Raw genomic sequence first — 27,150 nt, 5'->3', positions numbered from 1 at the left:
ACGAATTAGCATGGACTCCTGGACCCTCTTCCACGGCTGATGCTCCTTTGCTACCATGACTTACCTTGGCACTCACAACTTCCTAGCCTAGGCCAGTGGAAGTCCCTTCAGGGTGGCTCATGTGTCATCTTGACACGTCCCGATTATTCTCTTGGCGCTTTCTTAATTTCTGGCACAAAGTAAGTTGCAGGCTTATCTCGCACTTTCACTGCTTGAGCCCTAGGAAACAGCCGTTTCTAAAAGGAATGGCAGTACCTTTTACTTTTAAATAATTTTGAAACATCTCACGGTGAGCATGACACGGACCTGCTGAGCTGATTGGCAGTGGGTCCGGGCGAGTTCCCTGTGCTCAGAGCAGCATATGCACAGATAGAGGTTTAGGCAAAGGTGTGCAGGTATCTGTCCTACTGCGTGCTGGTTTGCAATTGCGTGTCAATACTTAACATTCGTTTTAAAAAAGGAAAACAGTAACTCCACAATATTTTTTCCTTTTTATAAAAGAGGTCACTTCTCGTGAAAACTTTGGATACACGCAAAAACGTATAGATGTATATATGTAAACACATAATTTCTTCACATCTTTTTCTATGTGCGTGTTTTTTGTATGCTTTAGTAGGTTTGTGGTTCTATAAAAATCAGAATTATATTTGTATGTAAATAGAAGTCTAGAAAGCTGTTCACCAAATGTTGACAGTGTTCATTTCCAGTTTATAGGATGGGGTAATCTCTATTTGTAAATTTCTTATCTAATCCCACTCTTCTTAGTTTTTTTTGTTTTTCCTGTGGGGCACCTGGGTAACTCATTCGGTTGAGCGTCCAACTCGATTTCGGCTCAGGTTGTGATCTCACGGTTCGTGAGTTCGAGCCCCACATCGGGCTCTGTGCTGACAGCTCGGAGCCTGGCGCCTGCTTCGGATTCTGTGTCTCCCTCTCTCTCTGCCCCTCCCTTGCTCATGCTCTGTCAGTCTCTCAAAAATAAACAAACATTGAGGGGCGCCTGGGTGGCGCAGTCGGTTAAGCGTCCGACTTCAGCCAGGTCACGATCTCGCGGTCCGTGAGTTTGAGCCCCGCGTCAGGCTCTGGGCTGATGGCTCGGAGCCTGGAGCCTGTTTCCGATTCTGTGTCTCCCTCTCTCTCTGCCCCTCCCCCGGTCATGCTCTGTCTCTCTCTGTCCCAAAAATAAATAAAAAACGTTGAAAAAAAAAAAATTTAAAAAAAAATAAACAAACATGGAAAAGGATTCTCTCCCTCTCTCTCCGCCCCCCCGACCAATCTCCCCTACTCATACTCTCTCTCTTCTGCCTAAAATAATCTTTTTCTTCAATAAACTCATATTATCTTTGTAACCAAAAATGTAAGCTGCCTCAGTGAACAAAATGGTTTGTAAAGCTGTGTACATACATCTAGTTATTCCTTATGTTACATTCTCACCAGTAAAAAAATAATTGTGTGTGTGTGGGTGTGTATATGATGTGGATGTGTGTGGGGTGTGTGTATAGATGTGTGATGTGTGTGGTGTGTGTGTGTGTGTCTGTGTGTGAGAGGGCTGGAACATCTCTTTTCCCCTGTCCTGTACCGCCAGGCCACTCAACAGAAACGTGCTATTTCTACCGTGACGTGAGTCTCGTTTTCTTGTGGTAAAACATATGTACCGTAAAATGGCTGATTTTATCCTCGGGCCCAAGACCTATATGTGCTACTGGGGCTAAACTGCAATGAAATAATATAAATATGGGTAATACAAGATGAAAAAAATAAAATAAAATCTATATAACATAAAATGTATCAGTCTGACATCAAGTGTTCGGTTCGGTGGCATTAAGGACACTCCCACCGCTGTGCCACCCCCGCCACCGCCCACCTCCGGAACCCCTTCCCCTTCCCAAACTGAAACTCTGTCCCCGTTAAACAACAGCGCCCCACCCCCGGCCCCCGGCGCCCCCCATGCCACCTCCGGTCTCTCTGGCTTTGGCTGCTACTCCAGGTACTTCACAGAAGCGCTTGGTCATTTTTGTAAGGTAACAAAAGAGGGAGACAATTAAACCTCACATTTCCTTTCTCCAAAAAAGTCACCCAAGGGGGGAAATGGCCGGATTTCCCACAGCAACGTCGAACTGGTATTAAAGTTGCCAGAAGAACGCCTTGTGTCTCACGCCTCCGCTGACTTTCCCAGGGCCGGTTCACTTGATTCCGTCCCTGTGCTGTGACGAGGCCTGCAGCATCGACCGGGTGACTCTGGGCTGTAGAGTGCATTCCAAGACCACTCTTCAGGAGAGGTAACTCGGTATTTTTAATCCGTCTGATTCTATGTCCCCTTGTGCAAATACGCGCTCTACTGATTTGCCAGTTTTCCCGCGAAACTACGAGAGATCATTTAAAGCAGGTTATTCGTGACATTCTGGACATCAGAGAGGGACAAATCTTTGGCAAGAGATAAGTAAGTCACTCAAGGTTACTGATGCCCAGTGCAGTGTCCTTCACACTTTATGCTCCATTCATTTCATTTTTTTCTCCTGTCCGTGATCTGTGACACTTCTGTCATCCATAAGTAATGGTTAGCATGTCATTTACTCCTAGAATTTTAGAATAGCCATCAAGAAACTCCGTTAAGACCAGGAAACCATATTTTAGACATCGGGTTAAGAATAACTATCTTGATTAGAAGTACGTATGAAACTTCAGTGTTAAAGTAAATTCACTGAAGCGAGTTTATGGCAAAGGAAACACTAGAAGCCTGACCTAATCGGTTGCTGTTCCATCCAGAAAACTTAAAAGCAGAGACAGCATATTGCCCGGTAGTGGTGTTTTTTCCTCCCTATAGAGTTACAGATCTTTTGAATGTGTCTTCAGACACGCAGGTCCGGTGGGGGAGACCATGCCCACTTTCTTCGGGTCCCTTTCAAGGTCCATCTGTGGCGAGTTTTCAGATGCCTGGCCTCTGATGCAGAACCCCGTCTGTGGTGACGACATCTCTTTTTGTGACTCTGATCCTGAACTCACTGGAGAAGACGTTCATCCTCTCAGTCCGGAAAACCACTGCTCATTCTCCTCGGATCCAGACAGTCGTCAGGATTCGGTTGGTGGAGCTGTTCCAATTCAAGCTCGTCCTGAAAACTTGACAGATGCCGCTGATTTCTCTAGACCTCACAACTCACTGACAGAATCAGTGCTAACTCAGGCTACACTGCCTGCCAGAAGCCAGCTGCATCAAGAGAGCGGCGACATGATCGGCCTGACCGCTCAGACGTCCCTCCAGGTAAGGCAGTGGCTGGTCTCAGTAAGGACGTGGCATCGACTCGTGCCAGGCCCGAGGGATGGGATTCCTCTCACCGTAGAATGTGGGGGGACCCGATGAGAAGGTTTTTCCGTCTTCCGGAACTTCTTGTTCTTGTCTGTTTGGAGAATGTGCTTTAGATTGAATTTCAGGAGTCGTTTCTTGGTTTAACTAACAGCTACCCTATAAGGCCATACTGAGCAGCTGTGTTCTCTTACTCTTCATAAATCCAGCTACCTAGCACGGCACCCCCTAGCTCCATTCCTGGCTGAGAGAGAGGAGTCCGTGTCGGAACATCTTGTAAACCACCCCTCACCTTTATTTTCCCTGTGATGCTTTACTCCCAATACTGAAATGCACTTCATTCACCGTCGGGCTGATGGGAACTTGGATCTCTCAAAGTTTCTCTCGTTCACTGTTGTGTTCGAGATTGCTCTGCTTTGATCGGTTTCGTTGGAAATTGCCGGTTGTGATCTGGGTCCAAATACTGCATACGAACCTTCTAGAACCAAGGGTTTAAAATCAGGGTTGCGGGGAGGTGGTGACTGCAGGGAGATGGGGCTTTCAGGCCTGCTGCAAGGCTGGAGGCAGAGAAGCATCACGGATCCCCGGGCACCACCTCTGCTCTCCCCTTCGGCGAGGATGTCGCCTTTCCCGAGCGTGATTTGATGTCTGCAAACATTTCCCTAATGTGAAAGCACATGCGCTGTTGGAAAAATGATGCCCGCCTTCAAAAAAAAAGGGCAGAATCACAGCACCAGCAAGGCTCCCAGGCCCCACAAGGCCCCGCCTGCACACGCAGCCTGTGGGAAAAATGCTCTGGCACGTGGGTGCACTCTCGACGCGTGCCTGTTTCCCACAAGGTGATGTGTCCTTGTCTAATTACGTTAGACACAGCCTAAAGTCAAAGTGTGAATAGAGATGTGTTCAAGAACAGCACGTAGGTTATATGTTGATCTAAATCTGCAATACTTTTTTTTTTTCTGAACTACCAAAAAAATTCTATAGAGAATTTACAGGGAATTCTACACAGGAAACACTTGTTGGCTTTGGAGAAAAACAAGGTGGTTTCTCTCCAACTAAAGGAAATACAGAAGAGATAAGGGAAGAAAAAGCAAACCAATTAGGCATTTAAAATGTAAAATACATACCTCTGTAGCTGAGGAAGGTGTTTACTGACCTTGTTCTTTTGAGCTGTCCCATCATTTTTAGGACTTCCGTGATAATAATAAGAAAAGACTTAAGAGTTAGCCAAGTTGCATAGGTCCCAAGAACGGACCCCATGGCTCACAAACCTTCGGGGCTGAGCACACCCAGCTGCCCGAAGGAGGCAACAGGTCCCGAGAGCAGGTGACAGAGGCAGAGAACAGCTTGGAGAAAGAGACCCCGCCCCTTTAGCAACTAACCCCAACTTCCCAGTCGGATGCCCTTTCCAAGTACTCTAACATAAAAGTCTTGGGAGTCTTAAAATATTAAAATTACAAGATGTCCAAGCTTCTTGTGCATCAGGTCAATTGGTTTTGATCATGAACTTGCTTGTGTTACCTTCACAAATGTCTGCTACCTTTCCCCACATATCTGTTGCCAGGGGCGAGGTGGAGGAGCTGGAGTTGTGCTCCCAGTGACTACCGCGGGTTTTCCAGAGCATTGCCAGCCAGTGAAAGTACCGCTCAGCTTATTGTGTAGCTCACGCCCAATTCTGTGATGTAAATTCGAAGACTAAGGAGTGAAGCGTCTTGATGCCGAGTGGTGTCAGAACCAAAGCATTCTCTACCTTTTTTCTGATTCTGTTGTTGGGGAGGTGAGGGGATGCTGGCAAGCATTATTATTACAGCTACGTGAACGTAAAATGGGTCAGTGTAGAAGATTGGTGTAGATAATGGCACTGACTTCTTTTCAGAGACAATTGTCAAGGTAATGGTGATCTACATAAAGATACTTTCAACCCAAATTATTATGAAAAGAAAGTTATAATTACGTATAAAATGAATGGGAAAATGTTACATTCCGTTCAGGTTGCACAACGTAATTTAGTGATGACAGGTTTTTATTAGCTTTCCAAGATGTGTCCCCTCACTGGATAATTTGGTAAATATAAGCGAGACATTCTGAACTCAAGAAAGGAATTGTTAAAACGTGACTCATTTCAGTTTTCTCCCTATAACCAAAACCAACAACAATACTTTGAGCCCATTTAAGAGATCATCTTTTCCAGGTTCTGGAAAGCACTTTATGTTTGGTTGCACTTACTGAACGTGTGATGCTTAGTGAGTGAACTTTAATCTTCAAAAGCAACCAGGAGGGAGACACAACCACGCATCTTTGGGAGATTAAGTCTCTTAGTTTCAAGGGTCGACCAAGAATTTAGCTCAACTAGTTCTGTTTTTGTTCAATCCATTAGATTGCAGAAGGCAATTCGGATTTCCTCTTACCAGGCTGATTCTCCAAGGTAGGGAACATCCTACTTCACATAAAGAATTTTCATTCAGCAGCTCGGTATTATGAACCAGAGGACTTCCGGTTCCTTGAGTTTGTGTTTAGTCAGCTCGACTGAACACCTTGAGCCCATGGGCTCATTCGTAATCCAGCAAAGCGCGGCATTCCTGTTTGGAAAACGCGTAAGGACAGCTGTAGCCATTGTAGCCTCCCCCCTTTTAGTGATTTATTTCTGTATCTTTTCAATGGAACTTGAAATTCTTATCTAGGAATTCACTCATATTTTCAGTTTTTTAGCCTCAGTTCTCCCCTTTTCTTCAGCTTGAGATGTAATTGACACTTAACATTGTGGAAGTTAAGACGTGCAACGTGACCGTTGGATACACATCTATACCACAGAATGCACAGTGGCACTTTTGTCTGTACTTGGTGTGAGGCTCAGATTGCTAAGGCATGATGCATTTGTTTCCAAAAACTGTACTTTTACACAGTAGCTTTCTTGTGGGTGGTTTAAGACCACCCAGAATCTGATGATGATAGTTACGGTGCAGGATAAAGTAAATAGGTGTGAGAACCTTCTTGAGTCTGAATGACTCAATTCTAATCAAATTTTCCCAAACTCACCTCCCCAGAAGAGGAACAGACTAAGATATTTGGGACATCAGTTGCTAGGATACTTGGGATAATGAGGCCAGGCTGTTTACCTACAGGAAAAGCTTTTTTGGGGGTGATGTTTTTAGCCATCATTGGAAATGTCAACATAAAATAATAGAAGGAGTGGTTAAAAAAAAAAAAAAAAAGATATGACCTAGGATCTGGCTGCTCAATCTTTTAAACTTTTTTTTTTCCGTATTGGCAAAATGACTAACATTTGTCTCCCACAAGTGTTAATGTGGTTCTTACTGTCATATTAACTGATAGTTATATTTGATGAAACGATCTCATATTATTAAGAGTTCTTTCAGAAGTTTCTACAACTAGGTACTGTCCTTCAACTCAGGGGAAAAAATGTTCTCCTGTAAATGTACCTGATAGGTCACCAATGCCAAAATAGTGGCAAATAAGTGAATGAAAGGTTACAGCATAGAAGGAAGGTTTTATTCACTGCAGTAAAGTGCAGTTGGCCGATCCCTCCAGAAGTCAGGTCGCTGCCCTTCTGGGATAAGGGACAGATCTAAGGGTGCCACTTTGCTGAGGATATCTACCCTGGAAAGAGTGTGAGCCTTCCAGGAAGATCATTAGAAGAGGAATCCTTTCTAAACCATCTCTAAACTTTGTCCAGTGGTTTAGCAGAAGTTTTAAATGCAAAGAATAACTTTGTTCTTTTAAAGAAGGGACTAACAGATCCTAACATCTTTACCTACAAATGCTTTACAAGAACACAACACAGAAACAAACTTTAAATATTTGGATAGTGTTGGAAATCAGCCAAAGAATCACGTGTTAATACATGTTGTTGGCTGTGGGTCACATGATCGCCTCTGCAGTGTTGTTTGCAAATGCTGAGGGGCTGTGAGTTGTTATAAAATCTTTACTGTATTCTCAGAATACGTGGATACCCGGATATTCAGACACCATGAATGAGCTGCTCGCCTATATGTTATTAAGTTCATGTGTACTCCTAGTTAAAAGTCACGTACAATAATTTTGAATGATTCCAGTTTAGCAGCTTTCGTTTGTGAGGTGGTTTTTCAAGCTCTCCTTCTGTTGCTGTTTCGGGAAGCTTAAAGGACTTGCTTCTTTCTGCAGGAGAAGAATCCGGATGGAACCCAGCAGGCACTTACTCCTCCGCTTGGGCTTACGGACTGAGCACTGTCTGGACCTTGCATGGCTTCTGGGGGGAAAGAAAATAAATCTGAACCAAACTGATGGCGTTTTAAGCCTTTCAACCAGTTGCTTCTGAGCCAGACCAGCTGTAAGCTGAAACGTCAAGGAATAACAAGCAAAGACTCCAGGCACTCACGATACTTTGCATCTTTCCTGAACAAGAAGCTTCTATGCCACAAGCGAGACTTCAAAGACTGATGGGTTGAGTTTGCAGCCTACGAGATTATGAGCATGTAACAAGAAACAGAAGTGGGTTCATGCGTATCTGCATGGCGAATGTGGTCTTACCAGACGGAAGACCCAGGGTGTAAGTTTTCGCTGACGTTTGCTCTCCAGAAATAATTTCATATAGCCGCTTACCCTGTTAAAAGTCAACGTCAGATTGGTTTCCTTAGTGTTTATGGAGAGTGGTTCCAAACTGAGCGCGCGTATTTGAGGAAGCTCACGTTTTCGTCGTCTGATTAGTTTAGGAGGTGAGAACGGACTTGCACGCCACCTGCCTACATCATGGGTCTGTTAGGTGAAGTGAACTGGCCCGACTAGGAATCAGAGGAGAGCAAGTCTTTGCTGGAGTCGACACGAGTAACCTCGGCCACTGGTCTCAGGAGCCCTGCTAGAACCCAGTGTCGAGAGGGCCCGGGCTGGGAACGTGGTCTTTTCACTGATTACCCGCCTTGCAAACCACTGAGCACACCTATCCTAGAGACTTGTGTGCACTGATTAACATACTTCTGCGGAAATCAGTCGATCGGAAGCATTTGTTACTTCTGTCCCTGTGACTGGGCTCAAAAGATCCAGAAGCTGTCCTTTACACAAAAGTGGTATTTGTAAAGATAATGTTCTTTTTTTTTCCTTCCCATCCTCCTCACCCGCCGGTGTCCTGCCTCTGACACCCACCAGTCTGTTCTCTGCACCTGTGAGTTCGGTTGTGGTTTTTTTGTGTGTGTTTGTTTCGCATCCTGACACAAAGGGCTTTAGAAACTACATGTCAGGTTCCCCTGCCGCCAAGATGGAACACCGTGCGGGTAGTCCCGTGAGACTGCACTACCTAGTAGAACAAAAAGAAAAACCACAGTTTGTAGACGGCACGTAGGTGAACAGTTCGTGATTCCCCTTAGGCAGTCTGGCCAAGTACGATGGTGCTCCCTCCGACCGTGTACATTTCGTTCCCACCGTGATCTCCTATCTCAGCCATTGAGGCTGGGTTTAAGTGCTTCATTCTGGCACCCCATCCATCCCTCACCTGCTTGGTAATTACACACCAGAATTCTCTCTACACCTAAGACAGAAATGAACCCAGTTCAGTCATGAACCAGGGGATGGCTCGTTTGCTGTTACTCTTTGTGCCCTGGGGAGGAATTACCAGAAGAGGATTGATTTGTTTCCTACTTGAACCTGCATGGTCAGATCTGGCCTTTGTCTTTTCACTGATTACCGTTAGCTCTGTCACACTTGCACTTAAAAGAGAGAACATCATTGTGTTTGAGTGCACTAAAATTCTTTTGTTTCACAACTGCCCCAACCAAAGCAGTGTCTTTTACCTAACGTTTAAACTTCGTTAAAAAAAAAAAAAAAAAAATCTTAGGACATATTTATCTTCTCACTTCTTGAAACTGTGTTTCCACTCTTTGCAAGATATTTAGGAAAATCTAATGAGTCCTCTTCCTCATGGCTGGGCTAGGTTATCTACCTGCAGTTTTAGGTTCAAATGTGTGTGGATTCTCGTGACCTCGGTTCCTTTATCCAGAATAGGAAATTGGAGTCGTCTCAGGGTAACCCATAGCCTTCTGTGTCTGTTTAATACCCAGTCATAACTGATTGGCTTTTCCTCTTTTTTTTCTTGTAGCATGAACCAATGGTTTTTCAACTTTGATTAACTCACCAGCTCTTTTGAGAGTTGCTTTAGGAAAGTCATGTACAATATTTAGGATTTGACCACAAGATGTCCATAAAAATGCACACTGGAGTTTCCTTGAGTGGTTTCCCTGTAATTCACATATGTGTGCCATTGTTTGCAATCTGATCGCTTTGTTTTGACAGAGGGATGATCAAAGTAGGCCAGGGTTGTGCTCCTTCTGGTGACCTGAATATATTTTCCACATGTAGAAACCCTCCTCAACTTCAAAGACGTATAGCTGCTGGAGAGAAGGCTGGATCAATGGGAATGAGACTGTGGCCCCCAAACCCTGAAACATCACTTTTGATCAGTAGGGAAATACTGAGGGTTAAATGTCAATTTCATCTGATGCTGCATTTGGAAAATCCTGGGTTATTTTATCAAGCTGAAGACACTTGACCACCAGTGACTACAGAAACATACACTAATGCTAGATTCTTCTATATTTTGGGTAAACACTTGAGAGGAAAATCCCGTCTGCGTTTCCCACAGTCGGAATATCCCTCTAGCACCCACATGGATTCCCCACGTGGGTGCTGGGAAATCATCATCGGGTAATAAGACTGGGAGTGAGAATCGGTGTGACGTCTAATGGTGCAGAAACCCACCAACAAGAATGAGACGAGGATTTGGGGAACAACCATGTAAAGGCATGGGTTTTCTCATTTTGTGTATATGGAATATATTTTTCCAGTATAGATTTTTGTACTCTAGATAAAGTGTTCATGTTGCTATTATCTAGTTAAGCTCTACTGTCTGTGCTAGTAAAAAGAAAAGAAAAAAGAGTCCGTCATTGCTTGAAGGTCGCCAGCTTGAATCAATTTAGATTTCATCATTACTATTTTGCATACTGGAATTTACAAATTTGTAAATTTTCATTTTCTTATACAAATAGTTTTGTAATACCCTTTTTTGTATGTGAATAAAATTGTTATCTGGTATTCATTTATACTTACATGTCCAGTAAAAAAAAAAAAAATGGTGATGGGAATACAAATTTGTTTTCCCCTCTTGCTCTCCACGTGGGGGTCTCCCTAAGTTCTGATCCTTCCAGTGTAACGCTCCCTCCCTGGTCCCTCAAATGTCATGAGGGAGACTTGAAATCCTTCCTGGGGACCTGGTTCTATTTCTCAGGCATGTCAGACTACTGAAGAATGCTCTGAGTTATTTGAGAAGCTTTGGCATCAAGATTTTATTACGATCTCTTCTTTTGCCTCCTTCATTTCCTGACATAAATAGGGGAAAAATAAAGGAGAAGTTTTATACTCATTCTTTCCAGAGGTCAGTAGAGTGTTTTCCTGCAGAGGAGTGGACTAAACTCCCACAGAGCAACATCGGTCACTGTGAGAGTTTCGTTTTGCCTTCCCAGCTTCTGACCTTCCTTCCCTTCAGTAAAGCTTTTAAAGCTATTATTAGATTTTGAGAGAGGACTTTAAACTTCCTGGAAAAAATTAGGTTATTTGAAAGTGACGCCATATTCTCTCCGCTGGTTAGTCTGTGGCGTTAAACGACAGATTCCCTGAGGGAAGGACATTAGCTGCTGTCCCTCTTCCATACCGCCACCCACACACCAGCTCCTTGGCTCATGTAGACGATTCCTGTATCCACGCGTACTGGTTGAGCTCGTGGGTGCCCTCAACTCTCTGAGAAAAGCAACTCAAAGCTTGTGAGGTTCTCACAGGAGGTCTGAAGGATCCTGTAGCCACACAAACAACTTCTTTTCACTGTCATCACTATAACGAAGGTCTCCCTGCAGCCGGCCGGTTGTCGTTCTGACTTTGTCTATTTGTCCCATTTTAACCTCAGAAGGTATTGTCTGATTTTCTTAAAAAGGATTCGGCATAGGCAGCTTAAATTTATCATTCAGTCAGGTTGAAACTAAACAACACTGAGAATTCCCCAAACCTTCTAGAACACCTAAGAAGCTTCAGTGTGACCTAGTAAGTGATTCTAGACACGTAATTATACAGAATGAAGTCAACAGCTCACCGTGATGGTGGTTATGTCACATTTCAGCCCGAGGAAGGTCACAGGGCGTCTCCTGTAGGGATCAAGCAGATCAGGGTCAGGTCTGTCCATAAACCACCAGAGGCATTTGAATCAGTGTCATTTATGGCTGCTTTCACATGAGCCTCTCTGAAAGACCTGAATTCTCAAAACCACTTTCTCTGGGACCATGGGTGGTCTTATGAAGCGGGCTTCCATTGTTTGTCCATAAAGGCAGGATTTTGTCTTATCGTGATTTCCCACGGCATTAACTATTTCTGCTTAAGACAGAAAGAGCTGTGTTCTGTCACTTTTGTTTGGTGTTGAACTGAGCCGGCAGGACTCTGCGGAGGGATTTTCCCTATCGGGGTTGGCTATTTACAGTCAACAGAAGATGTAGGGAACCGTCCATGGCAATCCTTGAACAGCAGGTTAGGGAGGGAGGCTGCCTCTCAGCCAGGCACACATCACCCCCTGCGCGGATCAGATACGATCGTTTCCCTTGAAGTTCCACATGCAGATTTAGCTCCTCTCAGAAGCCTCCATCTGAGAAAACCCTGCTTCCTAGGTCAGTCCTTCCTTCCTTCACCCGTCTGTCCATTCGTTCAGTATACACGTGTATAAGCAGTAGCACAGAGTATATACTTGGTTGCAAACGCAGTGCCAGGGGTGACGCAAACAAGGGAGTGTGAGGGAGACAAACCTTCTAAGTATTTATAAAATAGGTCTTTGTTGTAAAGACGTAAGGGCACATTCTGAGGCATGGGGAGGGGGGCAGTGGCGTCAGGGAAAGTCAGGACTGGCGCAGAAGCTGGGTGAGGACCGAGGCAGGCCAGCGGGGAGGCGGGATGGGTGGAAGGTGCTGGCACGGGGACAGGCCCAGCTTGTTCTGGGAGTGCAGAGAGGTGCAGGGCGGGGGCGGGGGGGTGGGGGAAGCGAGGGGGGAGCTGCTGAGGCCCGGGTGCCAGCTTGACAAGTGTCTGGTGTTCTGTGCCCTGGGCTTTGAACTTTACCCCGTAGGGCATTTACTTGCCTTCAAACAGATGAGTGACACTGACGCGAAGACTCCGAAACGTCTAGTCTTTCAGAAGCTTGGAAGTTGCCCAACCAGGGCGAGGTAGACCCCTTTCCAGACTCTGAATGGTCCCGGGCATGGAGGGCACGTGGCCACCTGGAAGAAGGGGCAGAAAGTGGACAGTCAGCCCCTGGTTAGGAAACTCTGAGCCTGAGGTCTTTTCTCCCGCCATCGAGGTCGCCTTGGTCCTGTTCTGATTTCGAGGGGGGCGGTGCTGACCCCGGGATCTGTGTTCGGGACTTGGCTGCACCCCCTGCTGACATCTCAGAAACGCGGCTGCTTCGCTGTGTGTTCCCCCATGTGGCCGACCGCCTCCCCCAGGGAACCCAGAAGGAGGCTGGCCTCTGGCTTGGGGGTGACGGCAACGCTCGGCGGCCCGCCCTGGACGTGCCACCACGTCCGTGGCCGCAGCCCCTCTGCTCCCCGGCTCCGGGCACGCCTGCCACGACACAGAGCTGTGGCCGTCTCGCCGTGGATGCTTCAGCCCCAAACCCGCGCACAGGGACCAGCTTGAGATGGAGGCCGAGCGTCCAGTCGAGAGGAGCCGTGCGGGGGACCCCAGGGCCACCCCGAGCCCTGTCCTCACCCTCGAAGTTCATCCACGTGCTCTCCAGGGACCCAGAACTAACCGGCTGCTGCGATAACACGATGAAAAGTGTGCATCTTTCTGAATGGAGGGTTCGTGCCAATGTCGCTAAGGCCCAGCCTCGGATCTCGAGAGAGAGGGAGTGCGGGATTTATGGTGTTTTTTTTCAAACGCAAGATTTGGGAAGCAGGTGCCAATGTGGGGAGGGAAGATTAGAATTCATAACTGTGAAAGATTTTCTCCTCCTTCGGTCATTGCTTTCGTCTTTCCTTCGCGTCCCTCACCACAAGACCTAACCTCTTGGTCTCCAGCCTTCCAGCAGATGCAGAGGCTGCCTCCCCCCGCTTTGCCCGACAGTCCCTGGCTGGATGACAGAGCAGCGCACAGAACAAAACGAGGAGAGGCGGCCCAGGGCTGCACTCAAGTCCTGTCTGACTGGAGACTTCGCATTCCCGTGAGGAATCTCACATTTAATAAATCTGCCAGGGGAATACCTGAGCTTGGCCATCAAATCTGATGACAAGGCGCCTTTGCAGACGCCCTTTCTTGAAATGAAGTGTCATGAGGAAGTCACGGAAGGCCAGGTTCCAAGTGACGCCTCTGTGGAGAATGTCTTCTTTAACCTTATAAACCAGTCAACTACCCACGACTGAAGATTCCAGGTTAGTCTCTGAGCAGATCCCAATTAGACACTGTGTCGGGGAGTGTGGTGGTTAATTTTATGTGTCGACTTGGCTGGATCCTGAGACCCAGATGTTTTGGTCAAACATCAGTCCAGATGTTTAGATGAGATTGGAATCAGTAGACTCTGAGTAAAACAGTTTACTCCCCATGCTGTGGTGGGCCTCATCCAATCAGGTAAGGTTTTAAGAGAATAGACTGAGGCTCCCTGAGGAGGGGGGAACGCTGCCTCCTCTCTGCCTTCAGACCTGGGTCTCCTGCCTGCTGGCCTGCCCTGTGAATTTCACACTTGTCAGCCCCCACAGTTTCTTGAGCTAATTCCTTAAAACAAATCTTTTTACACACACACACACACACACACACACACACTCTCACATTGACACTGGCACCCTGTTGGTTCTGTTTCTCTGAAAAGCCCAGATTAATGCCAACAACTAACCAATCACTCCATCCCCCCAACTAAATAGACACCGGTGACCAAACATGAGCAAAGTGTTCTCTGTTGGGCAGACCAGTAGAATCTCAGGGGACTCAAGGCTTTCTGAAAAGTCAAAGGGGGCGCCTGGGGGGCTCAGACGGTTGAGCATCCGACTTGGGCTCAGGTCATGATCTCACAGTTCATGGGTTCGAGCCCCGCGTCAGGCTCTGTGCTGACAGCTCGGTGCCTGGAGCCTGCTTCGGATTCTCTCTCTCTCTCTCTCTCTCTCTCTCTCTCCCCCAAAAATAAATATTTTTTTTTAAAAAGTCACAGAACCCAGAAGTCATTGGCCTGTCAGACAGAAAATACAGAAAATACTGCGACTTCTCGACTTTGTCTTCAGACACAGCTCCTCTGTGTTCGTCCTTCCCTTCCGTTCCACCAGTAGCACAGGCTGAGGTCCCCACCCCGCACTCTCCCCTCCTCTCTACTCTGCCTCTCACCGCAGCGGACATCCCACATTGAGGGAAAGGCCTGGCCCCGGCTGGTTCGAATGCGATGACTACATCTTAGTTCGGGGAGCACAGGGGAAACAAAGGCCACGGTCCCATTCTAGAAGAATGGCCAGATCGATTCTCTCTGAGGGGAGCCTTTGCATGAAAGCCCCCGGCTGGCCTGTATTACTAGACATGCAAAACGGTCTACAGTGTGATCTCAACTGGCCGAGAGCCACGGGGTCCTGTGAATTCGCCTGTGTCCTTGGCAGCCGGGCAGTGGGAATTACTTGAGTGCAAGAGGGTGACGCACAGAAAGAGCCCGAGGTCCTCGGTGACTCAGAGACAGCGTCCGAGCAAGAGCCTCGTCTTCCACGCTTCTCAAGTATCGTTTCAGTGACTCCAGTAGAAACTTGTTCCCCAAGACCCAAAGCAAGAAGTCCCTGCAGGCCAAACTTCTTCCAGAGAGGCGACCCCACCTATATAACCGTCTGAGTCCCTCCCGGGGGAGCTCTCTGTTTTCATTCTGAACACAGGCTCTGTATTGCTCTCGGACTTGGGGACTTGGGGTCCTAGGAATGGCATCTCCAGGACGTTTCTCTCACTGACTTAAAGGTGCAGCATGCCGTTTCTTAGGTCAACAAATTCAGTTGCTGATTTCCAACGCTTCTCGAAACAAATGATTGATTTTGTTAGTGGAGACCGTGAGGCTGAATTTTAGAAAAATCATACAGGAAAAAGTACAGTGGAGAGGCATCTGGGTGGCTCAGTTGGCTCAGCGTCCGGCTTCGGCTCAGGTCATGGCCTCACGGTTTGTGGGTTCGAGCCCCGTGCCGGGCTCTGTGCTGACAGCTCAGAGCCTCGATTCTCTCTCTTCAGATTCTCTCTCTCTCTCTGCCCCTCTTCTGCTCATACTTTGTCTTTCTCTCTGTCTCTCTCAAAATAAACAAACACAATAAAAAAATTTTTTTAAGTACAGTGGAATCTGTCACACAAAACAAGCTCATAGCACATCCAAGGGATTCCTCGCTTCTTTGAGAGAGAGTGGGCCATGGGTGCACATGAGCAGGGGAGGGGCAGAGAGAGAGAAAGAGACAGGAAGTCTTCAGCAGACTCCTCACCCAGTGAGGAAACTGCCTCGGGGCTTGATCTCAAGACTGAGATCATGACCTGAGCTGAACTCGAGAGTTGGACCTTTAACCGACCGAGCCACCCAGGCATCCCCAAGGTATTTCTCATTCTTAAACATATTTATCTAGCTTGCTGTGCCCCTATATTCACAATCTATAGCTTTCTGGGTATAATTACTAGTTTTTCACCAAAATTCAATCCAACGAATAAAGAGTTACCACCACAAAGGATATGCCAAATTTGGAGACAGCTTCAAAAGATACATTTCTAAGAAGTCTTAAGTAACAGTAACATTATCAGAATAACAAGTTGCCCAGCCAAGGGACCTCTTTGAAGTTAATGATACTTATCTGGATATTCAAGGCTTGCTTGTTTTTTTAAAAACATCCTAATGCTTGACAGCTAGACCTTGTACATTGGATGTTTCTGTCAGGGTGATGAATAAACTCAAAACCAGAGTCCTCACTTGGAGATCCGCTGACGGTAGCGTGTAACATTTGAAAACAACTCGTCTCTCACTGGGCACTTTGACACCATTATTCCATTGGATTTTCACATCTTCCCAAGAGTGCTGTCATTAGCTTCATCTTCCAGATGAACAAGTGAAGATTCAAGGAGCTAAATAACCAGCCTTCAAGTCAGGAAACAGTAGAAATTGGTAGAAAACACGTTTAAAAAAAAGAGTTTTCAGCCAGCAAGTGGTAGGGCTGGGATTTGAAGCCTGGACTTCTGACTCCGTAAGCCATGATCTTTCTGCCATACAATGCTTAACAAGCAACTTTCCACACTGAAGTGCAATGAGAAGAGATTCCACGTTTCATGAGCTTGTGCAGAACGAAGGCATAAGATTGAAACAGCAGAGCCCAAGCGAGGCTCCTTGCTTTGCCTTATAGCCCTAACATAGAGCCGGAAGGAACCTTAGCAACTGTCTGGACTAGCGGTTCGGCATGGTGGTCTGTGGGTCCCCAGATCCAGAGCTCTGAGGAGGCTGCCCAGGGAGAGAGAGAGAGAGAGAGAGAGAGAGAGAGAGAGAGACACGTGGGCTGGGAAATTGGCGCTGCTCTAAACACAAGACGATTCACCTCTTCGGTGTGCACATGGAGATACACGGACCTAGAGGATCTCAACTTCATCCTTGGTCTCCTGGCTCCAAATTCACCGATCTTCCTCCTCATCCAGGCTGGACTCCACCCTATCTTCTCTCTTTTTGGGCAGGAGACCGAACTGGAGAACCACACCACCGCTGCCCATGGCTTGCTAACGACTATGCTATGATTACATCCCTCCTTCCCCAACCCTCCCGTGCCTCCCCAGCCTCACAATGCCAAGTCCTGACTCCTCAGCAGGACAGCCAAGGCTCTTCAGGACCTGGCCTCGGGTCACCGGCTCAGCTTCATGTCCCTCGGTCTCCTGTGCATCTCAGTCTCTCCCTCCACCCCACGCCCCAGGTCTCAGCTCTGGGCTCACTGAGGCGGCTGGGCTCCCAACACGCCGGGTCTGCTCTCGGACCTTCGCACGGCACTCCAGCAAGGTCGTGCCTCCCGGTCTCCCGGGGAGTTCAGACTTCAGTCTCAAAGCATTAGCGCATCCCTGGTAATGTCCCTAAGCTCCTTGCACACTTTGAAATATTTCCCCCTAAGGATTCCGTTGTTCTGCCCTGATTTTAGCAATTGTTATATTACTTCATGATCGCTTGCGTGAATTATCTTTCTTCTCACCAGGCTGCCAGCAAGGAATTTTGTCTTTCCAGTTCTACAGTTCTAGCCTAGAATAGTGTTTGGCACAAGATGGGTGTTTATGTACCCATTATTTACTATGATGCATATTCATTTTTAATTTTTGTCAATTTAAATAATTATTAATAAAATAATAAATATTACACCAATAGTTATGGATAGACAGTAATTGATGGATTACTTCTTAATTACGAAATTAACTGTAGATGTTAACCAATTAAGTACAATTTTAATATCTTTTTCATAAATACGCATTTATTGTATATGGATGTAAATAAATAAGTACATTTACTTCACAAATGAATGACTCTCAGATGCCTGAAAGCCCTACAGCCCTTAGAATAAATTACAAATGCTTTATCCTGGCCTTCAAGGCCCTTTCTGATCCAATCCTTGCCCACCCCTCAATCATCTCACGCTACTCTCCCACTGGCTCCCTTCTTTTCTACACCTGGGCATTTGCACGGTTCTTCCCTTGAATTTTGATGGCTGATTTAGACTTATCCGAGGACTCACCTCAGGTGCACTCCCCCGCAAGAACTTTTCCCTGATCACTCTCATCTAAAATGCATATACCCTCATTACACATACACACACACCTAATTTACTTCCCTCCTGATGCTCAGCGTTTATTAATGTACAACATTTACTGATTTTTTCATCATCTGCTTCCCAATATAATGATCAAGTCCCAAATAGGGAAGAACATGGTCTTTCTCATTCATCATTAAATCCCAAGACTGGAGTATCATGGGCACATAGTAAATGCTTAAATGTTTGTTAAACAAATGATAAATGGGGTCAAGCATCTGTGTGTTTTATACAGTTGCTGGTTTCCTGCGACCTCCCCCTGACTTCTGACGTATTTACTCTGACCTTCGGTTCAGCATCAGACTAGACAACATGGCGTGGCTCATATTTGGGGACGAGGCAGTGACCTAACAGACTCATGGGGCTTTTTCCCCAGAAGAAGGGATAGATTTACAGAGGCAATACAATGTAGTGGTTAAGAGCCTGGGCTCTGAAGCCAGACTAAAAAGAATCCTACCCCCACATACAACAGCTGTTGAGTGTTACCTGGTCCCCAAGCACCAGGTTCCCCCATTAACAAAAGGAGACAATAATTGTCCCTACCTCACCGTAGAGTCATGAGAATTAACTATGAGCTTAATGCACAAAAGCCCAGAGTTAATATTCAACAATCTATTATTATTATTATTATTATTATTATTATTATTATTATTTTCCAGGTCCCCCAAAGGCTACATAGTCCAAATGTCCAAGCACAGAGTCAGTGGCTTGATGCAAATTGACACAAAGACAAAAACAAAGAGACCAGATCCTAATCTGAGTTTCGCCACCCTGGGCACATCCCTTCTCTGGACCTCATTTGTCTTATTCTGTAAATAAATGGATCTGATTTCATAAGCTCCTTCAGGCCCTCGGGTTCTGCGATCTGAGATCTTGGCTTATGGAGACTCTACGGTGCCACGCGTCCACCGGGGTGGGGAGAGCCGCGACGTCACCCAGCCGTCCCTGCCGTCTCCCCCCGAGCTCACCTCCATACCTGTCATGTCCCCATGGGTGGCAAGTGTCCACCTCAAGCCCCAGCATCCCCTCCTCCCTCCACATCATCTCAGGAAAGTAGCAGGACCTGGCTGTGACCACCCCCCACGGCCTCCCGCTGCCACGTTATTTCTGGCTGCTGTTGGAGCGGACACACCCCCCCAGAAAAAGTTTCTAGACCACAGAATGCAGGAGCTGCCACGGGTCTCTGGGAGGTCATCTAACCCCTGTTTCCTCTCTCAAAAATATCTATCTATCCGCGGATAAATGGGCAAGCAAAATGTGGCAAATACATCCCGTGGAATAGCGTTCAGTCATGTACAATACGGATAAAGCTGGAAGACACCATGCTCAGTGAAATAAAGGATAAATATCGTACGGTTCCATCCATATGAAGTATACCCAGACTGGGCAAATCCACAGAGACACAAGCAAAGTAGAGGTGCAGAGTTTCTGCTGGGGAAGACAGGAGAGTTTCGGGTGCAGACAGTGCTGATGGGTATACGACATTGTGGATGTATTGAATGCCGCTAACTGTACACTCAGGAATGGATAAGATGGTCAGTTTTATTTTATAAATATTGTACCACAGCAATTTTTTTAAGCTTTTATTTATTTATTTTGTGAGGTGGGGGGGAAGAGAGAGAGAGAGAGAGAGATTGAGAGAGGACAAGCTGCGGAGGGAAAGAGAAAGGGAGAGAGAGACAGGATTGCAAGCACAGTTTTTTTTAATGTTGTTAATTTTTTAACCCCTAAGGGTTTAAACCCCTAAAGGGTTTATTTATTTTTGAGAGAGGGAGAGATACAGAGCATGAGCAAAGGAGGGGCAGAAAAGGGGGGGGGGGGAGGGCGGCGGGCACAGAATCCGAAGCAGGCGTCGGGCTCTGAACTGTCAGCACAGAGCCCGAAGCAGGGCTTGAACTCACAAACGGGGAGATCTTGACCTGAGCCGAAGTCAGATGCTTAATCAATTGAGCCACCCAGGCACCCCACGAGCACAATTTGTAAAACCTTAGTCTATTACCAATATCAGGACTCCCAGGGGCTCAGCCCAAACCGTCTGAGACTCCCAAAATGGGTCCCAAGAAGTTGGGACAAGCCTCCAGGTGATTCTAACAAAACAGGAGTCCAAGGACTACTCATCCAATCTGCTCATTTTACAGCTGGGAAGACTGAGGCCTAAAGCCTACCCCCCCTTCTAAAACCACATAGCTGGTAGGAGAGGAAGCACCCACTCAGCCACAGCATGTTGTCTCCAAAGACCCTTGTCACAACATGAATGGCCTTGGGGACACTCTCCAGGAAGGAGCGGGAACAGTGGGAGGTGGAGTGGAGCCACGTTAGGCGTGGCAGTTAGACTTCAGCTCAGGCCACGATCTCGTGGTTTGTGAGTTCGAGCCCCACATCGGGCTCTGTGCTGCCAGCTCAGAGCCTGGAACCTGCTTCGGATTCTGTGTCTCCCTTTCTCTCTGCCCCTCTCTCACTCACACTCTGTCTCTCTCTTTCTCTCAAAAAATAAACACTAAAAAATTAAAAGAAAAGAAAATTAGGGGACTGGAAAGTAGATGTGAGGAAATGGAAGAGGCCTACGATAGAATGCATGAAAAATAAAATGAGAAAGCCTCAATATAGCTAATTAGGAGTTCCAGAAAGAGCGAACATAGAGGAGGAGGGAAAGAAAATGTTCAGAGACCATTTTCCAGAACCACCTGTTACATCTATAGTTCTAGCCTTAGACCCAGGCAAGCAGGTGCCCGGCCGTGGGTCCTGCACCTCAGGGAGCATCTGTGCTTTGAAATGCCTTCCTTGAGGTTTTCTATGTTCCCCTCCAAAGGCAAGGTCTGAGCAGGGCTGGCAGTGTTCACACAGGTGCCCAGAGCCTGGAACAAGGCCATCCGTACCCTGTGAGGCACTCTCTGACTATCTGGTTTAGGGGGTCAACCAGATGTTCCAATAGACCTCAGGTCTTGTCCCTGTGGATTGTCCTGGGGTCCCCAGGGCCAGATCCTAGAGCCATGGTGGCAGCCTCGTGAGTGGGATCCCTCCCATTTGTCAAAGCAGTGTATCTTTCTGAGGATCACATGTGACTCAGCTGCCAAAATGACGCTGACATACGATTTTGTTGACACAAATGGTTTCTAGGGACTAGGACCCACAAAAGTTATTTGCTCCGGGCCCTACGCATCTTATCATTTATCAGCAATGAAAATTGCTGTGAGTAAAACCGTGAGTGTGAGCCTATATACTGCAAAAGACAGAGAACATCTTTAAAGCCACCAGAGAGGAAAGACGGCTGGCCACAAAGGCATGGCAGCAGCCTGAGCCCAGAGCATAGAGGTCATGGGCTTTGGAAAGGTATTTTCAAAATGCTGAGGAAGACCCTCAATTCCGTATGCAGATTAAAATCTTGTTTAAATGCAAAGCTAAAATAAAGACATCTTAAGACAAAACAGAGAATTTACCCACTAATGGAGACTCACTGAGGAGCCAAAATTTTTTATTCAAGAAGAAAAAAGGGGTGCCTGAGTGGCTCAGTCAGTAGACCATGAGACTCTTGATCTCAGGATCGTGAGTTCAAGCCCCACATTGGGTATAGAGGTTACTTTAAAAGGAGAAAGAAGAGAAGAGAAGAGAAGAGAAGAGAAGAGAAGAGAAGAGAAGAGAAGAGAAGAGAAGAGAAGAGAAGAGAAAAAAGAAAAGAGAAAAAAAAGAAAAGAGAAAAGAAAAGAAAAAAAAAGGAAAGAAAAAGAAAGAAAAATGGTGGCCAAACAAAAAAATAATAAAAATAAATATCTGGACAAATCTGTTATAAGATAAAAATGATATCTATGGTTGAGAAGGGGGATTGAAAACAAAATGGGTGTTTTTTTTCCTCTTCATTTTGGGAAGTGTGTAAATTATTAAAATATATAAAATTTTATACTTTATATGTCAATATTATTCTTGTCAATTATACCTCAATAAAGCTTTTGAATAAAGAAAGAGAAGTAGAACTAAAATTCACAATGGTAATGACATGAAGGATGGGAGAAGGAATCAGGGTTAAAGCTGTTTGTTTTAAGAAGATCTCCATGCTTTTAGAAGGTTAAAGATATTCACACTAGACTCTAAGGCAAGTATGTATTTTTAAAATGTAAGTGTAACCCACTTAAAAAAAAAAAAGGAACAGATTACATAACTTCCAAACCACTAGTGGGAAAAAAAATTGGCATGAAGAAGACTGCAAAAATTTTTCTTTTGAAAAACCCAAGAGAAGGCAGGAAGGAGAGAAAAGAAAAAAGACAGTAAGTAGAAAGCACAAAATAACACTGTTAATATCTCAGTGATCACAATTAACATAAATTGTCTAAACTCGACGGTAAAATGCATAGACTAGCAGACTGAATAAATAACAAAATCCAGCTATGGGTTTTTTCGTTAAAAGAAACATGCCTGTAATGAAAGAATGAAGAATAAGCAGAAGGAAAAAATATCCAGGTACGTACTGCTCAAAGAAAGCTAGGATAAGCGATGTCAATACAAGATCAAATGAACTTTAACGTGAAAATAAATGTATTAGAGTTACAAAAGAGGACCATTGTATAATCAGAAAAAAACAACAGGAAACATAGCAACATATAAACCTAATGGCATAGGCTCAAATATATAAGTGGACCAATAAAATATGGACAAGATATAGAATATGGACAGAATTACACAGTGAAATTATTTTTTAATAGTTTTTTGGCGGGGGGGCGCCTGGGTGGCTCCGTTGGTTAAGCGTCCAACTTCAGCTCAGGTCATGATCTCGCGGTTCGTGAGTTCAAGCCCCGCATCGGGATCTATGCTGATGGCTCAGAGCCTGGAGCCAGCTTTGGGTCCTGTGTCTCCCTTTCTCTTGGCCCCTCCCCCACTCATGCTCTGTCTCTGTCTCTCAAAAACAAAGAAACATTAAAAAAATTTTTTTTAAATAAAATAAAATAGTTTTGTTTTGTTTTTTATTTGAGAGCCAGAAAGAGAGAGAGAGAGTGCAGTGGAGGAGCAGTGAGAGAGAATCTTAAGCAGGCTCCACCCTCAGCACAGAGCAGGACTCAGGACTCAATCTCATGGCCCTGGGATCATGACCTGAGCTGAAGTCAAGAGTCAGACGCTTGGGGCGCCTGGGTGGCTCAGTCGGTTGAGCGTCCGACTTCGGCCCGGGTCACGATCTCGCGGTATGTGAGTTCGAGCCCCGCGTCGGGCTCTGTGCTGACGGCTCAGAGCCTGGAGCCTGCTTCGATTCTGTGTCTCCCTCTCTCTCTGCCCCTCCCCCGTTCATGCTCTGTCTCTCTCTGTCTCAAAAATAAATAAACATTAAAAAAAAAAAAAAAAAAGAGTCAGACGCTTAACCGACTGAGCCACCCAGACGCCCCAACAGTGAAATTATTGAATTGACCTTTCCAGTGGGAGATTTCAACACATTTCCCACAATAAATTCAGTGACGGTCCAATCAAAATCCTGACAGTTTTTTTAATTGAACTTCATTGTGCTGATTCTAAACTTTTTCTGGAAGAGCTAAGGGTCAACAATAGCCAAACATTTCTGGAGACGAATAAAGCGAAGACACTGTAAAGAGAAGGGAATCATGCCAGTGCAGTGGGCACAGCAGAAACCAGAAAGAAGTGTAAACCAGATGTGAGAATATGACACAGACAGGCAGCACTGAGGGTCACGGGCGGGGGGGGAGCGCCCAGGACCATCCGTTATCTGCAGGAGAATTTTAAATAAAGTCGGAGACCTAGCTCATGCCCCGCACAAAAATAAATCCCATGTAAATTAAAGATCTAAACGTTCAAAGCCAAACTCGAAACTTTTAGGTTAAAATCTATTATGACCTCGGGTGGGGAAAGATTTCTTTAATGAGACATAAAAAAGAAAACCCACAAACCATAAGGGAGAAGATTGATAAATTTGACTGTAATAGACCCTTGAAAAACTCGGGGTTGGGGGCACCAGCCTCCCAGCCCTGAGCAGTCGAAACCCCACGTATAACTTTGACCACACCCCAAAACTTAGCCTACCATTGACCAGAAGCCTTACTGATATACACTGTATTCTTAAAATAAAGTAACCTAGAGCAAAACAAAACCCCAAAAACCAAAAACGATGTTATGAAGAAAACCATAAGGGAGAGAAAGTACATCTACAGTCCTGTACCTATATTTCTTGAAAGAAATCCTTGTAGGAGTAGATCTGTGCAGTTCAAACCCATGTTGCTAAGGGTCAGCTGGACATTCAAATTCAAAACTATTCTATCAGGGAAGTCACCAAACACAAGCTGATAAACCAAATCACAGGCAGGGAGAGAGTACCAATCAAGGATCGACTGGTAGCCTGATTGATGAGAAAAAGAAAAACTAAGCTCCTACGACGGTAGGTACATTTCCGTCTCAAGAGAAAAGGAGGGAGAGGGAGGTGGTGGTCGGGAATGGTGAAATGATGATGTTGGTTCAGGACCGCTGAAGCCACCACAGTCCAAAGCTAATGCCTATTTCATCTCAGGTGCGATGATCCAGATCAGATGTCTGTTCCCTGGATTTCTCTATTTACTATATATTAAGAGAGGGTGTAGGAGGGGCTTAGTAGGGAAAACGAGTAAGGCACGGGAACCATTAGGAGCGAAGGCAGAAATGAGTGTTTGGGCATCTTTCCTAGTAAGCCGACCGTCTGTATCAGCTGGCTGTCCACATACTCACCTTTTCAATCTTAACGCTCAAAATGCACACCCAGGCACAAGGCACACTCAGGAGTGTAGATACATGCATGTCATTGTCGGTTTGAACAACACGTGGGGCCCCGCTGGGCAGGAAGTCCCCTCCGCCTTACCTGCACAGTGTTTCCATCCTGGGGGGGGGGGGGGGGGGGATGCAGACCCCTTTCCTAGTGGGAGGGGGTTGGGCCATGGAGCATCTACTAAGAGACAGCGACCCCAGCAGTTGTGCCTGGGAAGTCGCCCGAGCCGCCTGGAGGTGCTTTTCCCTAGGGACCTGTGGCTCCCGATGCCTGGCCCCGTGGGGCTGCCTGGGTGCAGGAAGGCCCAGGAGCCCTCGGGCCCTGTGGAAGCTATTACCGATCCCTTCTGGAAGGTGAGCTGGGGTTGAATCTGATACCGGCCGTCGGGGCCTGAGCCGGGGAGAGGGAGAATCTCTCCTCTGTTGTGGCCTCGCTGCGGGCCTCCGGCTCCCATTCCCGTGAAGTCCGTTCGAGCAGCGGGCCACGTGCGTGCCACTCACCCTGGGTCTCCCTGACTCTGCTGGCTAAGGTTTAGATTTCTACCTGCAACACATCCCCTCTCAGACATGGCGGTGTCTTCTCATCTGGACACAGGACCCTGGGAGCGGGCCCGTGTGTGCACTGGAGCCTCCGAGGAGGGAGCCAGGCAGGGAGCCCGCCCACGCACTGGTGACCGAGCCTCACGGGGACCCTCCATGCGGGCAGGAGCCGTCATCGCCCAGACTGAGCCTAGGCCCGTGCATTGACAAGCCTGCCTTGGCCTTTTCTGGGCCACTCTGCGATTCTGGTGACGTCCCAGGGCCAGAGTCGGCTCCAAGGTTGTGCAACCCAGGAGTCATCCGGGACCCTGTGCTCAGAAGGGCCCCACGTCCGGTTTCGTGCTCTGCTCAGTCACTTTTGAAACAAAGGCCCCCATGTTCCCATGTTGAATTGAGTTCCCCCACCCTGGACCTGAATTGCAGTGTCTTCATCACATGGCAAGGTGAGGGGCATGACGAGAAAACGGGAGGCAGAAGGGATACAGGTGAAGTGCAGGGGGTCCTGGGAGCAGCCGAAACATGGCTTCCCCTCCTGGCCTCTCCTTCCCCTGCATCAACCCTGCCTGCAGCTCTCATTACAAGATCCCCGCCCGGCCTACTAGGACCCGCTGTCTGAAAGCCCCGTCCTGTGAGCTGAGTAACCCCCTGTTCAGGGGCCAGGTGGTGGACACCTCTGCCTCTGTTTTCGTGGGGTTAGAAGCATCGCGAATCACTGTAACTTGAAGAGGAAAATGAAGAGGAAACCTTCAGAAACCCTGCTGTAACTGATCAGAGAAAACCAAACGCCTTCCTAAGTACAGCAAAAGCATCCGACGATGGCTTTAAGCGAAGAACCGGGTGGCATTTGTCAGGCCCTGGGGTCTGAGGTCCAGGTTCTCTTGACAAAGCCCAACTGGTGACTTCCTTTCCCTGGTTGCGGATCTATGGTTATGTCCATTTGTGGAGAAGAGTCGGCTCGTCTTTACTTCCTGTGCTTTACAAAGGGGCTCTGACGATCTGTGCTGTGGGGAGCCGTGGTGGTTCTAGAAGGGAGGTATGGAAACTGGGGGAACCTCCGAAAAATAGCCGAGGGAACACTAGATTCTGAGCTCTTTCTCAGCCCTTGTGATGCCTTAGTTCATTCTTCCTCAAACTTTTTCTATAAAAAGGCTGGAAAAGTAGCACTTTAAAGAAAGTATAGAATTTTGACCAATCGACCCCATTCTATGAAAATCCACCCACTTCTATGAGCCTTGGTTGGGCAGGGGTGAGGTGTTCTGCCTCACCATCTCAGGCCTGTAGAGTCACTGGGAGCTGAGAAGAACCTTATGTATAACGAAGTCCTGAATATAAACATATCAATATGGGAAAAGTGGGACTCAGGGAAAACCACGGACTCGGGCTCATGTCTGTCATCACGTTATCACCCCCAGAAACCACCACCACGTTTGCCAATTTTCCCACCACGACCGATGCAGGTAGCAGGCCACTGGGCGTCACGGTTGAGAAGCGTCAGCAGCGTAGGACCCAGTTCACGCGGTCCCACAGCCGAGCCCCCTCCCAGAGTTACCGACTGCCAACACGATGGATTCTGAAGCCATCAGTTCACGGTGGGGTATGAGATCCGAGTTGAGCAGCACATGTAGGCCCTTCACGTGCAAACCATTTTCACAGTGTGTGATGAGGTTGATGGAGATCAAATGAGTTTCTAGGGTCAAGAACGCCTATTGTGAACCTGCTCGTTTGCAGGTTATACATGCTCCTACACCTACA

The 27,150-nt window shown here is 46.7% G+C and overlaps 1 protein-coding gene across 7 annotated transcripts in view; it reads left to right on the top strand.

The window, feature by feature from the left end:
* The window catches only part of TNFRSF19 (TNF receptor superfamily member 19), a 94,972-nt gene extending 84,597 nt beyond the window's left edge, over nt 1–10,375 (top strand). For 5 of the 7 annotated variants that reach the window (XM_058689913.1, XM_058689892.1, XM_058689901.1 and 2 more), the window contains 3 exons: nt 2,174–2,276; nt 2,851–3,256; nt 7,460–10,375. In XM_058689913.1, coding sequence (XP_058545896.1) covers nt 2,174–2,276; nt 2,851–3,256; nt 7,460–7,519 — 569 coding nt within the window. In that variant the 3' untranslated portion in view covers nt 7,520–10,375. Of the gene's footprint in view, nt 1–2,173; nt 2,277–2,850; nt 3,257–5,675; nt 5,724–7,459 lie in introns of all 7 variants that reach the window. The other 2 variants (XM_058689924.1, XM_058689930.1) reach the window with 2 other exon arrangements.
* Nucleotides 10,376–27,150: the final 16,775 nt, after the last annotated feature.

The sequence above is a fragment of the Neofelis nebulosa genome, chromosome 1, assembly GCF_028018385.1.
Source record: "Neofelis nebulosa isolate mNeoNeb1 chromosome 1, mNeoNeb1.pri, whole genome shotgun sequence".
Classification (NCBI taxonomy): domain Eukaryota; kingdom Metazoa; phylum Chordata; class Mammalia; order Carnivora; family Felidae; genus Neofelis; species Neofelis nebulosa.
This window is presented reverse-complemented; position numbering and strand designations above follow the sequence as displayed.